At 39.9% G+C, this 15,328-nt stretch overlaps 1 protein-coding gene across 10 annotated transcripts in view; it reads left to right on the top strand.

The window, feature by feature from the left end:
- The first annotated feature begins 348 nt into the window (after positions 1 to 348).
- Positions 349 to 15,328, top strand: part of LOC106567792 (kinesin-like protein KIF13B) — an 83,830-nt gene continuing 68,850 nt past the window's right edge. For 5 of the 10 annotated variants that reach the window (XM_014138060.2, XM_014137571.2, XM_014138134.2 and 2 more), the window contains exons 1-2: positions 349 to 537; positions 1,144 to 1,504. In XM_014138060.2, the coding sequence (XP_013993535.1) occupies positions 1,435 to 1,504 (70 nt within the window). In that variant the 5' untranslated portion in view covers positions 349 to 537; positions 1,144 to 1,434. Of the gene's footprint in view, positions 755 to 779; positions 903 to 1,143; positions 1,505 to 15,328 lie in introns of those variants that run through there. The other 5 variants (XM_045714695.1, XM_014137658.2, XM_014137741.2 and 2 more) reach the window with 5 other exon arrangements.

Below are 15,328 nucleotides of genomic sequence, written 5' to 3' on the forward strand. Positions count from 1 at the left end.
GCAACATGTAGGCCTAGCCTATTGTAAACAAATCCATTGTAAGCCTAAATAGGTTTGTGTGGCCTACCAACACAAAACCTTACATATGTTTGACCTTATCATTATGGCCAGGGAGTCTGTCGGCCTTTCTTTCTACAATGTTCTTCAACGTTGCACTTTTAAATATAATGTATTTCACGTAAGAAAAACATTTAATTTATTTCAAGTGACAGATAACTAATCATGATACGACTGTTTTCGAAGACAAAAATCACGTTTCTTTCTGCAATGTTAATGCAGTGAAACTTTTGCTCAAGATTTGTTACCGACCTTCCCTACCGGAAGGGGCGGGCAGGAGGTTATCCCCGGTTTCTTTTTGTTATCCTTGGGTTGAGAGCTCGCGGACAGAATCGTCGGAATAGAACACGGTGCTGAGACAGAGAGCTGTTCGGCAAACAGGTGGAAACATTGGCGAAGACAACGGAGACATTCATCTCAAACCACTTCTCCGTTCCGAAGAAGAGTGTAATTTAAAACATGGAACAGTGTCGTTAGCCGGTAGATTGAGCCCTAGCACTTTCTTGTACCTACATCGCGAAGTTGAGTCCCTCGACCCAGCCCGTTAGCTGTTTGGCTAGCCCGTTAGCATTGCATTATTAGCTATGTAGCTCGCTAACTAGCTCATTTTTGTCAGCCAAGGGGCTCGGTCGCAAAGCAAATATATTTCGTTGTTTGCATATGGAAACTGTCATGGTATAAACTATTCAGTTATTAGGTATGCTTGTTGGGTGTGTCCTTTAATCAATAGTTGCTGTCATTCTGTTTGAAGACAGAAAATAGTTTTTTCCGAGGGCAAGATGTCACAGGGTTAAATTAGTGTATCAAAACTAACGATCATTTCGCTTGGTTAGCTCATAGCCAAGGTAACCATGAATATGCAATTTTACGCGTTAGCCGATGAACTATTAATTGAAATTGTTTAGCTGAGTTTTTAACGCTAACAGGTGAATGCCAAATGCATGTCTACATCGCAAAAACAACCGGCATTAGCGACTTAGTTTGCTGCACCAGCTAACGTGTGGACTCTTGTCTTGTGTGAAACTCATCATAGATATTACTTGTTTTCAGCATTTATTGACGTATTTTCTGGATTTTATTTTACAGATTAAACCCCTCGGGACATGCATGATCTGGAGAATAGCTGTTTATTGAAGATTTGCTGAAGGAGATAATTCCCTCCTGGTAGCAAGCCATTGTGTGATGATGGAAAATGCAATATATGAGGACGAACCTTTGTAACTAACTTAGCTGGCTGACCAGGCAGTTGGCACCACATATCAAGGATTCTGGATGATTCTTCGACTGGAGTCCATTGGGGATCATTTATCTTTTGGAGAGGTCCTGTAACTTATCGCCGAGACAGTCGCATTGTCTGTCCGTCTGACAGTGGACACAATGGGGGAGACCAGTCTGAACGACTCTAATGTGAAGGTCGCAGTCCGTGTTCGTCCTATGAACAGGAGAGGTGAGTAGCATTTTCTGGCTTATCGCTAAATTGATGACTTAACACTCGGCTCAGTTGTTGTGAAACGGGCCTAAAATCCACGATACTAAATGGTTTTGGACACCCTGGCCCATAATACACAAACTAGCTGCCTATTCAAGAAGTTAATGTGATCGGCCTGAACATGTGTAGTCACCATTTCATAACATAAGCCGCTATAATAAATGCACAGTGACGTGCCTCCAGTTAATGAATCTGTGCGCGCGCACTGAAATGATTCTTACAATTATAATTCGGGCTATGAATGCCGCTCAGGGGAAGGAAATGACATTTTAGCCGTGTGCCTAGTGGAATTTAGCCGTGGGAGAACATAACTGGAAGAACAGGAGTCTATTGACGCGGAAAATACTGAGTGTAGCTACAATGTAGCGGACCATGTCACGTGCCCTTTCACAGAGTGTAGAAATCGGTCACAAGACGGGGGAACTCGCTCTGGTAGCCTCCAACCAAAGCGGTTTAGCATGCAACGAAACAAGACCAGGGCAGTATCAGTATGTATCCATTCAGACAGTTATATCCCAAAGTACTCGTGTCCTTGTCCATTTTGATAGTAGCCCACTGTCTACGAATGAGTTGGATTCCCTCCAAAACAGATCATCGACTGAAGCCTCTTCTTTGAAGATAAACTGTAATAGATTTGCTAATAACCATATAAATCAGAACATAACATAATTTTCTCTTTCACACTGTTGATGGAACCTTAAGTTTGGTTTATACGTCACTGACATCTCAATGTGTCCCCTGTGTTTTGGCAAGGCATCATATTTCTCTTTCAACCTTGGCGCGTGTGTGTGTGTGTGTGTGTGTGTGTGTGTGTGTGTGTGTGTGTGTGTGTGTGTGTGTGTGTGTGTGTGTGTGTGTGTGTGTGTGTGTGTGTGTGTGTGTGTGTGTGTGTGTGTGTGTGTGTGTGTGTGTGTGTGTGTGTGTGTCAGTCAGTCGGAGCTAGCTGGTCTCTGGCTGTGCTGGACAAAGGCAGGAAGGGAGTCAGTTTGAAAGGACTATTTGCTAGCTTTGCATAACTGACCATGTTCCCATGGCGGTAGAGGAGTTATTGAGAGGCTAGGCCTTCGAAGAACAGCCTCATCGGCTCCATCCCAGTCACAGCATAGACATGGCTTTTCCATTTCCACACTGATGTCATGCCCATTGTGCCACCAACCAAGCCCAGTGTTTCACTTACCGCATGGAAGAAAGCAAAAGTGCCAGTGGAACATTTGCTGGTACTGGAGAGAATCTGGTGAAAGATGAGATGAATACTCATCATTGCATTTTACCTCAGATATTCTTTTTCTATTTCCTTTGAGAAAAGGAAGATCTCAATGTTATTCCTGAAAGTCATTGAACAGTCATAACTGGTTATAACATGATTAGCAGGTGTATGAACACACACTGATCCGTACTACCAGTGAACTCTGTGTGGTCTTAACGTAGCCTTTGCTTAGAGCTGACGCGCACACAAACTAGGGCTGTGACGGTAATGGCATTTTGGATGGCGTTAGTGGAATGAATATAACGGGCGTCCCCATTCAAGTTAATGATGGCATAATGGGTAGACTGGCGGCCATTGCGAGGAGGTTGAAACGGGAAGTGCACCATAAATATGTGCTGTGATTTCTTGATTCAACTCGACTGACATTGCAAAAAATACATTCCATTGCATGAGCCAAATCAGTTAACACCATTTGAAATAGGGCTGGGTGGTATAGCTTATTTTACGATATATCATTATTGATGCACGAACCCATTTGGGTTTTTACTTTACCTTCTATAACAGTATTTGAATGTTTGTTAAATGTGACACGCCGTGTGTAATGTCAATTGTATAGTTTACTCTGCTACTTGAGTCATCTCTATCTGTATATGCTGCTTTCCACACAGACCTTTCCCCTGCCACTCAAGGAGCACGTTTGTTATTCCTCGACCATGAGACACTTGTGTTCAGTCTGCATGGTCAATGCAGCACATGCAACAATTTTCTTGACAAAAATGCTGTTTTCATTTTGCTTCTTAACCTGTTGGGGATGGGGGCAGTATTTGCACGGCCGGATAAAAAACGTACCCGATTTAATCTGGTTACTACTCCTGCCCAGTAACTAGAATATGCATATAATTGTTTGATTTGGATATAAAACACCCTAAAGTTTCTAAAACTGTTTGAATGGTGTCTGTGTGTATAACAGAACTCATTTGGCAGGCCAAAACCTGAGAAGATTCCAAACAGGAAGCGCTCTCTCTGACCATTTCATGGCCTTCTTGATCATCTCTAACCAAAACAGGGGATCTCTGGCATGACGTGACATTTTCTAACGCTCCCATAGGCTCTCAGAAGGCGCCAGAAAGATGAATGGTGGCTTTGCAGGCCCTGGCTGAAAAACATTAGCGCATTTTGTAAGTGGTCGATCTGAGAACAATGAGACTGGAGGCGCGTGCACGAGCCGACACCATGTTTACTTTCTCTCTCTTTGAACGAAAACAACGACTCCCGGTCGGAATATTATCGCTTTTTTACGAGAAAAATAGCATAAAAATTGATTTTAAACAGCGGTTGACATGCTTCGAAGTACGGTAATGGAATATTTAGACATTTTTTGTCACGAAACGCATCGGGCGCGTCACCCTTCTTTATCCATCGGATAGTGTCTTGAACGCACTAACAAAACGCCGCTATTTGGATATAACTATGGATTATTTGGAACCAAACCAACATTTGTTATTGAAGTAGAAGTCCTGGGAGTGCATTCTGACGAAGACAGCAAAGGTAATCAAACTTTTCTAATAGTAAATCGGAGTTTGGTGAGTACCACACTTGGTGGGTGTCAAAATAGCTAGCCTGTGATGGCCGGGCTATCTACTCAGAATATTGCAAAATGTGCTTTCACCGAAAAGCTATTTTAAAATCGGACATAGCGAATGCATAAAGGAGTTCTGCATCTATAATTCTTAAAATAATTATGTTTTTTGTGAACGTTTATCGTGAGTAATTTAGTAAATTCACCGGAAGTGTTCGGTGGGAATGCTAGTCACATGTTAATGTAAAAAGCTGGTTTTTGATATAAATATGAACTTGATTGAACAAAACATGCATGTATTGTATAACATAATGTCCTAGGATTGTCATCTGATGAAGATCATCAAAGGTTAGTGCTGCATTTAGCTGTGGTTTGGGTTTATGTGACATTATATGCTAGCTTGAAAAATGGGTGTCTGATTATTTCTGGCTGGGTACTCTGCTGACATAATCTAATGTTTTGCTTTCGTTGTAAAGCCTTTTTGAAATCGGACAGTGTGGTTAGATTAACGAGAGTCTTGTCTTTAAAATGGTGTAAAATAGTCATATGTTTGAGAAGTTGAAGTAATAGCATTTCTAAGGTATTTGAATATCGTGCCACGGGATTACACTGGCTGTTAAGCAAGCCTCCCACCTAGCCCATAGAGGTTAAATAAATACAAAACTGGATTTTCTTCATCCTCCTGATTCAGAATATATAGTTTTCCTAGTCATGGCCCGCTTGTGTGAGGTCTATTGAAGACTGAAAGCCGTGGAATTTTCTCCACCCGCCCGATTCAGAATATATCATCTTCATAGGTATGGCTTGCTTGGTTCAATAGCGAATGACGAGAGAAGCCGAACATCCACTATAAAACTCATTTTACATAGGTCAAGCAAGTTTGCTTAGCGGTCCTGTTTGCGCTTCACTTTTTAACCAAAATTATTCCGATTGCGACTTAAGTTATATTCGCAAGCCTTAGATATATAGCTCAAACGTTGAAATGTCTAATAATATATTGTAGATTAACACATTTTAAGTTACACTCCGTCATTTAATTAGCAATTGCTGCTTCCTAAACCCGGAAGTAACATTTTTTTGTAAAAGGAAAAAATAGCAACATACGCTGCATCTGAGAAAAATATAAAAAATGATTTTTGTACAAACATTTCATATTAAACAAAATGTAATTTTTACAAAATTATGCTGATGGACATTCAGGACCGGCAATAACTGTATACCATACTCATTAATTTACCTGCGGTAGGTCTGTACCTCAAGATTTCCTCCTTTCCAGTAGTGGATGGGGTGTCTTCACTCTTCTCAAAATGAATCAATCACGGGTCTTTTTGTCATGGCTACCCATGTGTTTCCATGGAAATATGTTTATTTGGAAAGTAATACATATTTTTTTAAAGCATTCATGATTTGCATAAATATAATATACTAACTATTACTCTTATGAAATATATGATATGAAATGGTATTACATTTGGTGAAGAGCACATTATGACTTGTTTACAACTCAACTCAAAGTTTAGGACTTGAGACTTACTTGTAAAACAATGACTTGGTCCCACCTCTGCTAATCGCTAGTTAGCTGGCTAGCTAGCTAATAAATGTACTGAGTCAGAGCAAACGTAACTAGCTATACAGCCTGATAATACCAGGGATGGTGCTACCTAAATCGGCATGTTTGTGCAGCAGTATCTTCTAAATCAAAGAGGAATACGCAAAGCATAAATATGTTAGCTACATGAATTAGCTAAGAGAGAACTTTAAATGTTAGGCAACACTGACAACAATAACGCTTCCCTGATATTTTCATTCGTTGTAATGTCAAGCAACACTGTATTTTAAGTTCGCACTATTAAATTCTAACTATAGAAATAGAAGAAATTGAGGAAAATGCAGAATTTTTGGGGGGGGTGTTTAAGTTGAACTGAACACACCTGATTCGAATCAAAGCCTGATGAGTTGATCATTTTAGTCATCTCTGTAGTGCTAGGGATGAAACAAAAATGTGTTCCCTGGACCAGGATTGAGAACCGCTGGGTTATATGCATGATCCAATATTTTAACATAATTTAACCAATATGTTATTGGGCTCATTTCTGGAGGTGAAAATTATATTTTAGATGGTGTCAGCATAATTTTATTTTAAGTCATTTTGGAGTAGAATTTCCTTTTTAAAAGTCACCAGGATTGAGCTTCTCGGTCCTTCTACATAAAAATTCCTCGCTTACAGTTTCACATGCTTTGTAAACAACAGTGAAATACTTAGTGAAATTCTTATTTACGAGCCCTTCCCGACAGTGCACCAACAATGCAGAGCGAAAAAAAAGAGATCTATAGAAAAATAATAACACAAGGAATAAATACAAAATGAGTAACGATATTTTGGTTATATACACAGGGTACCAGTCGATGTGCAGGGGTACGAGGTAATTGAGGTAGATTCAGTGCAAATGGATTAAATAAATAGTCTCATAAATCTACACACACACTATCCCATAATGACAAAGTGAAAACAAGTTTAGACATTTTTGCAAATGTATTAAAAATACAAAATAGAAATGCCTTTACCTAAATATTCAGACCCTTTGCTATGAGACTCAATTGAGATCAGGTGCATCCTGTTTCCATTGATCATCCTTGAGCTGTTTCTACAACTTGATTGGATTCCACCTGTGGTAAATTCAATTGATTGGACATGATTTGTAAAGGCACATACCTGTCAATATAAGTTCCACAGTTGACAGTGCATGTCAGAGCAAAAACCAAGCCAAGGTTGAAGGAATTGTCCATAGAGCTCAGAGAGGCACAGATCTAGGGAAGGGTATCAAAACATTTCTGCAGCTTTGAAGGTCCCCTAGAACACAGTGGCCATCATTCTTAAATGGAAGAAGTTTGGAACCACCAAGACTCTTCCTAGAGCTGACCGCCTAGCCAAACTGAGCAATCAGGGGAGAAGAGCCTTGGTCAGGGACTGGGAGACTAGTCAGGATCGTGGGAAAGATGAACGGAGCAAAGTACAGAGAGATAAAAACTTGCTCCAGAGCGCTCAGGACTTCAGACTGGGGTGAAGGTTCACCTTCCAACAGGACAATGACCCTAAGCACAAAGCCAAAACAATGCAGAAGTGGCTTTGGGAAAAGTCTCAATGTCCAGCCAGACCCCGAGCTTGAACCTGATCAAACATCTCTGGAGAGACCTGAAAATAGCTGTGCAGCTACACTCCCCAATGGGAGAAGCTCCCCAAATACAGGTGTGCCAAACTTGTAGTGTCATACCCAAGAAGACTTGAGGCTTTTCCTTCACTCCGCGGTCCAACTCATCCCAAACCATCTCAATTGGGTTGAGGTCGGGTGATTGTGGAGGCCAAGTCATCTGATGAAGCACTCATCACTGTCCTTGGTCAAATATCCCTTACACAGCCTGAAGGTGTTTTGGGTCATTCTCCTGTTGAAAAACAAATGATAGTCCCACTAAGCACAAACCAGATGGGATGGCGTATCGCTGCAGAATGCTGTGGTAGCCATGCTGGTTAAGTGTGCCTTGAATTCTAAATAAATCACAAGCAGTGTCACCAGCAAAGCACCATCACACCACCTCCTCCATGCTTCATGGTGGGAACCACACATGCGATGATCATCCGTTCACCTACTCTGCGTCTCACAAAGACACGGTGGTTGGAACCAAAAATCTTCAATTTGGACTCATCAGACCAAAGGACAGATTTCCACCGATCTCTAATGTCCATTTCTCGTGTTGGCCCAAGCAAGTCTTCTTATTATTGGTGTCCTTTAGTATTGGTTTCTTTCTAGCAATTCGACCATGAAGGCCTGATTCACGCAGTCTCCTCTGAACAGTTGATGTTGTGATGTCTGTTACTTGAACTCTGTGAAGCATTTATTTGGGCTGTAATTTCTGAGGCTGGTAACTCTAATGAACTTATCCTCTGCAGCAGAGGTAACTCTGGGTCTTCCTTTTTTGTGGCGATCATCAGGAGAGCCAGTTTCATCATTGCGCTTGATGGTGTTTGCGACTGCACTTGACAAAACTTTAAAAGTTTTTGAAATGTTACGTGTTGACCTTAATGTGCTTATTTGAGCTGTTCTTGCCATAATATGGACTTGGTCTTTTACCAAATAGGGCTATCTTCTGTATACCACCCCTACCTTGTCACAACACAACTGATTGGCTCAAACACATTTAAGAAGGAAATAAGTTAATTTGTGTAACTTAACAAGATACACCTGTTAATTGAAATGCATTCCAGGTGACTACCTCATGAAGTTGGTTGATCACATCACACCAGAGAAGCTTTAGCCATTCAAACTTCCCCGCCAGTTCGTTGTGAACACAAGAGTAAGGTGTTTCTTTCCTCAAATATGTCATTGTCTAATTTGCATAAATATTGTGATTGGATGACAGCTGTGAGGATTATCGAATCAGAATGAAATCCTCTGTCCAAACTTTTGACTGCGACTGTATATTACCCTTAGTACTGTACATTTTATTTTTTATCAGACAGCCCTTATTGTGGTTGAAATGGAATGTGTATGGGTGTGTTTATTAGAGGTCGACTGATTTAATCGGAATGGCCGATTTTTAATTAGGGCCGATTTCAAGTTTTCATAACAATCGGTATTTTTGGACACCGATTTGCCGATGTACATTAAAAAAAAAAGGTTTGTTAAAAAAAAACTTGATTTATAAAAAATGTTGCACCTTTATTTCACTGGGCAAGTAATTAAGAACACATTCTTATTTTCAATGACGGCCTAGGAACGGTGGGTTAACTGCCTTGTTTAGGGGCAGAACAGGACAGATTTTGACCTTGTCAGCTCGGGGATTCAAACTTGCAACCTTACGGTTAACTAGTCCAACGCTCTAACCACCTGCCTTACATTGCACTCCACGAGGAGCCTGCCTGTTACGCGAATGCATTAAGAAGCCAAGGTAAGTTGCTAGCTAGCATTAAACGTATCTTATAAAAAACAATCAATCAATCATAATCACTAGTTAACTACACATGGTTGATATTACTAGTTTATTTAGCCTGTCCTGCGTTGCATATAATCGACTGTCATTGCTCCAACATGTACCTAACCATAAACATCAATGCTTTTTCTTAAAATCAATACACAGAAGTATATATTTTTAAACCTGCATATTTAGCTAAAAGAAATCCAGGTTAGCAGGCAATATTAACCAGGTGAAATTGTGTCACTTCTCTTGCGTTCATTGCACGCAGAGTCAGGGTATATGCAACAGTTTGGGCCGCCTGGCTCGTGGCGAACTAATTTGCCAGAATTTTACGTAATTATCACATAACATTGAAGGTTGTGCAATGTAACAGGAATATTTAGACTTATGGATGCCACCCGTTAGATAAAATACGGAACGGTTACGTATTAAATGTTTTGTTTTCGAGATGATAGTTTCCGCATTCGAACATATTAATGACCTAAGGCTCGTATTTCTGTGTGGTTATTATAATTAAGTCTATGATTTGATAGAGCAGTCTGACTTAGCGGTGGTAGGCACCAGCAGGCTCGTAAGCATTAATTCAAACAGCACTTTCGTGCGTTTTGCCAGCAGCTCTTCGCAATGCCTCAAGCATTGCGCTGTTTATGACTTCAAGCCCATCAACTCCCAAGATTAGGCTGGTGTAACTGATGTGAAATGGCTAGCTATTTAGCGGGGTGCGCGCTAATAGCGTTTCAAACGTCACTCGCTCTGAGACTTGGAGTAGTTGTTCCCCTTGCTCTGCATGGGTAACGCTGCTTCGAGGGTGGCTGTTGTCGATGTGTTCCTGGTTCGAGTGCAGGTAGGAGCGAGGAGAGGGACGGAAGCTATACTGTTACACTGGCAATACTAAAGTGCCTATAAGAACATCCAATAGTCAAAGGTATATGAAATACAAATCGTATAGAGAGAAATAGTCCTATAATAACTACAACCTAAAACTTCTTACCTGGGAATATTGAAGACTCATGTTAAAAGGAACCACCAGCTTTCATATGTTCTCATGTTCTGAGCAAGGCACTTAAACGTTAGCTTTCTTACATGGCACATATTGCACTTTTACTTTCTTCTCCAACACTTTGTTTTTGCATTATTTAAACCAAATTGAACATGTTTCATTATTTATTTGAGGCCAAATTGATTTTATTGATGTATTGTATTAAGTTAAAATAAGTGTTCATTCAGTATTGTTGTAATTGTCATTATTACATTGGTCCTCCAATAATCGGTATCGGCGTTGAACAATCATAATCGGTCGACCTCTAGTGTTTATAGCCTAGCTGTGAATTTGTTTTTGTGTGTTTCTGTCTATGGTAAAACATTTCTGAATTGTCAATATTAGACCCCACAGGCCAAGAGGAAACAAGGGGTGTTGAAAATGATTTACTTTTTGAAATATTACTGCCATGTGACTAAGAATACAGTGAGGAATCATTTTCTACATAGTCAAGTACAGATTAAATCTAGGCTACGTCATAATATGGTAAAAGTGTGCTAATTTTTAATTGTTATTTTACCAGGTAAGTTGACTGAGAACACGTTCTCATTTACAGCAACAACCTGGGGAATAGTTACAGGGGAGAGGAGGGGGATGAATGAGCCAATTGTAAGCTGGGGATGATTAGGTGACCGTGATGGTATGAGGGACAGCTTGGGAATTTAGCCAGGACACCGGGGTTAACACCCCTACTCTTACGATAAGTGCCATGGGATCTTTAATGACCTCGAGAGTCAGGACACCCGTTTAACATCCCATCCAAAAGACGACACAGGGCAGTGTCCCCAATCACTGCCCTGGGGCATTGGGATATTTTTTAGACCGGAGGAAAGAGTGCCTCCTACTGGCCCTCCAACACCACTTCCAGCAGCATCTGGTCTCCCATCCAGGGACTGACCAGGACCAACCCTGCTTAGCTTCAGAAGCAAGCCAGCAGTGGGATGCAGGGTGGCAATTGAAATGAGGAAGCTGAATGTGGAAAGGGATTATTCGGCCTCTAGATGCACCGCTAGGCTACACCATGTACTAACTGACAGGGCCTTAGCCAAAATCATTGTGCATTCAATGTGGCCGTAGAACAGTTTGGGAGTTCAGCAAAGGATATCATGGGATCTCTTTTATTTAATGGGATTTCTTTTTATTCTCTTTCCAGTTTGGCTAAAGTAACATTATTTCTACATGGTCATTGATCAGGTATGTTTCTTGTGGGAATTGAATTCGCAAACTTGGTTTTTGCGACAGTCAGCAACATCTTCCAATCAAGTAAGTAGTACTGAGCCATTTGGCTGAGCCTGAGTGGTGCAAGTGATAGCTGTTGTCTCCAAGGCCAAGTAGTGAGTCATGGTTTGGCATCAGAGGGTCAGGGTCAAAGTGTGGTTGAGTCAATGTCCCACATCACATGAGGTATTTGTGTGAGGAGGAGTAATGGTTTCAGACACTTTGTTCTACAGTTATTGATTGAGTTACAGCTCAACTCTCAAGAGAAAAGGCAACAAGCCAGGGCCTAGGCTACCCAGCACCGGCCACCAATCACTTAACAAAGGTTTCTGCCAAGACTAAATAGCCTCTTTGTACATAGCATATACAGTGCATTCGGAAAGTATTCAGACCTCTTGACTTTTTCCACATTTTGTTACGTTGCAGCCTTATTCTAAAACGGATTAAATCGTTTTTTCTCCTCGTCAATTTACACACAATACCCCATAATGACAAAGCAAAAATATTTTTTTTATAAACTTTTGCTAATTTTATAACCCTGGTTAAATCACATTTACATAATTATTCTGACACTTCACTTCAGTACTTTGTTGAAGCACCTTTGACGGCGATTACAGCGTTGAGTCTTCTTTGGTATTTGGGGAGTTTCGACCTATGGGACTCCCAATCATGGCCCGTTGTGATACAGCCTGGAATCTAACCAGGTCCTGTAGTGACGCCTCTAGCACTGAGATGCAGTGCATTAGACCGCTGCGCCACTCGGGAGCAGCGGTGGGTTATGTAATTAATATTAGAATACTACTAATAATAATATATGGGTAAATCCATTTTAATTCAATCACTTTTTGACATCACCCCTTTCTGATTTGAATTAAATCTTCCATGCATATTTGCCCATTGTAGAAGTGCTCAGAAAGGGTCTTTTTGCACCTGAATGACAAAACATTTGAGATAAAGGTGCTCAACGTTGACCCATTTTGCATACCCCACCATACCACGAAAACATGGTAAAAAAAATTTCCCATGAAAATAGTATCTTTTTTACTTTTAACCATCCATTGTCTAAAAATGTGAACTCAGATTTTATTCATATTCGAATATGTTATAGCTTAGACCCTATTTTACATCATCTAAGGTTTTTTGTGCTGTGCCCACAATCGGTTGAGACACAACATGCTCTTGAATACGTATGTCATGATTTGTCTGATAATTTAACTTTCAAATGGTACCACATATGGTTGATGGTCCACACATCGGAGAATGTTGACTAGAATGGGAATATCTGTTTTAAGTTATACTGTCAATCCTCCATAGGAAACATATTGATAGCATATAAATATTAGAATAGAATAGACATTACTATTTAAGTTGACATTCACCATTTGGTGGACCGGATGTCATCTTTCTGGTAGTAATTAGCATTTAACATTTCAATTTCAATGGTGTACCAGCTAAATTGCATTGGTCTGAATGGATAGGTTTGTTCTATGAATTATATTTCTATGAAATGACACCCACCCAATATTCAAGTTAATGTCACATGCACAAATACAATGAAATGCCTTACTTGCAAGCTCTCACCCCAACAATGCAGTAATCAATAACAATGTAATACTAAAAAAACAAGGGAGACCAAAATCACACAAGATATCGAAATAAGAAGAACACTAAGTAAGCATACTATATACAGAGTTAGTTCCGGTATCATATTTACAATGTGCAGGTATACTAGATAGAGGTAGATATGTACATGGGTAAGGTGAATAGGCACCAGGATATAGAGTGCATTCGGAAAGTATTCAGAACCAATTACTTTTTCCACATTTTTGTTACAGTACAGCCTTAATTAATTTTAGAATACATCAGTTTTTCCTCATCAATCTACACACTATCACATAATGACAAAGCAAAAACTGCTTTTTTGAAATTTTTGCAAATGTATTAAAAATCTAAAACTGAAATCACATTTACATACAGTACCAGTAGTCAAAAGTTTGGACACCTACTCATTCCAGGGTATTTCTTTATTTTCACTATTTTCTACATTGTAGAATAATAGTGAATACATCAAAACTATGAAATAACACATATGGAATCATGTAGTAACCCAAAAAATGTTTAAACAAATCAAAATGTATTTTATATTTGAGATTCTTCAATGTAGCCACCCTTTGCCTTGATGACAGCTTTGCACACTCTTGGCATTCTCTCAACCAGCTTCATGAGGTAGTCACCTGGAATGCATTGTTAATTTGTGGAATTTCTTTACTTAAAGCATTTGAGCTAATCAGTTGTGTTATGACAAGGTAGGGGTGGTATGCAGAAGATGGCCCTATTTGGTAAAAGACAAAGTCCATATTATGTGAAGAACAGCTCAAATAAGCAAAGAGAAATGATAGTCTATTACTTTAAGACATTAAGGTCAGTCAATCCGGAAAATTTCAAGAACTTTGAAAGTTTCTTCAGGTGCAGTCGCAAAAACCATCAAGCGCAATGTTGAAACTCTTTCTCATGAGAACCGCCACAGGAAAGGAAGACCCAGAATTACTTCTGCTGCAGAGGATAAGTTCATTAGAGTTACCAGCCTCAGAAATTGCAGCCCAAATAAATGTGTCTGTTACTTGAAGTCTGGGAAGCATCTCAATATCAACTGTTCAGAGGAGACTGTGTGAATCAGGCCTTCATGGTCGAATTGCTGCAAAGAAACCACTACTAAAGGACACCAATAAGAAGAGACTTGTTTGTGCCAAGAAACATGAGCAATGGACATTAGCCTGGTGGAAATCTGTCCTTTTGTTCTGATGATTCCAAATTTGAGATTTTTGTTTCCAACGGCTGTGTCTTTGTGAGACGTAGAGTATGATCTCCGTATGTGTGATTCCCACCATGAAGCATGGAGGATGAGGTGTGATGGTGCTTTGCTGGTGATTTATTTAGAATTCAAGGCACACTTAACCAGCATGGCTACCAAAACATTCTGCAGCGATACACCATCCCATCTGGTTTGCGCTTAATTATTATTTATTTTTTAACCTTTATTTAACCTCTCTAGGGTATGTGGGACGAAATCGTCCCACCTCCTCAACAGCCAGTGGAATCCCGTGGGGCGTTATTCAAATATCTTAGAAATGCTATTACTTCAATTTCTCAAACATATGACTCTTTTACACCATTTTAAAGACAAGACTCTCGTTAATCTAACCACACTGTCCGATTTCAAAAAGGCTTTACAACGAAAGCAAAACATTAGATTATGTCAGCAGAGTACCCAGCCAGAAATAATCAGACACCCATTTTTCAAGCTAGCATATAATGTCACATAAACCCAAACCACAGCTAAATGCAGCACTAACCTTTGATGATCTTCATCAGATGACACTTCTAGGACATTATGTTATACAATACATGCAAGTTTTGTTCAATCAAGTTCATATTTATATCAAAAAACAGCTTTTTACATTAGCATGTGACGTTCAGAACTAGCATACCCACCGCAAACTTCCGGTGAATTTACTAAATTACTCACGATAAACGTTCACAAAAAACATAATTATTTTAAGAATTATAGATACGGAACTCCTTTATGCAATCGCTATGTCCGATTTTAAAATAGCTTTTCGGCAAAAGCACATTTTGCAATATTCTGAGTAGATAGCCCAGCCATCACGGGCTAGCTAATTTGACACCCACCAAGTTTGGCCCTCACCAAAATCAGATTTACTATTACAAAAGTTTGATTACCTTTTGTTGTCTTCGTCAGAATGCACT

This window comes from Salmo salar, chromosome ssa01, assembly GCF_905237065.1.
Source record: "Salmo salar chromosome ssa01, Ssal_v3.1, whole genome shotgun sequence".
Classification (NCBI taxonomy): domain Eukaryota; kingdom Metazoa; phylum Chordata; class Actinopteri; order Salmoniformes; family Salmonidae; genus Salmo; species Salmo salar.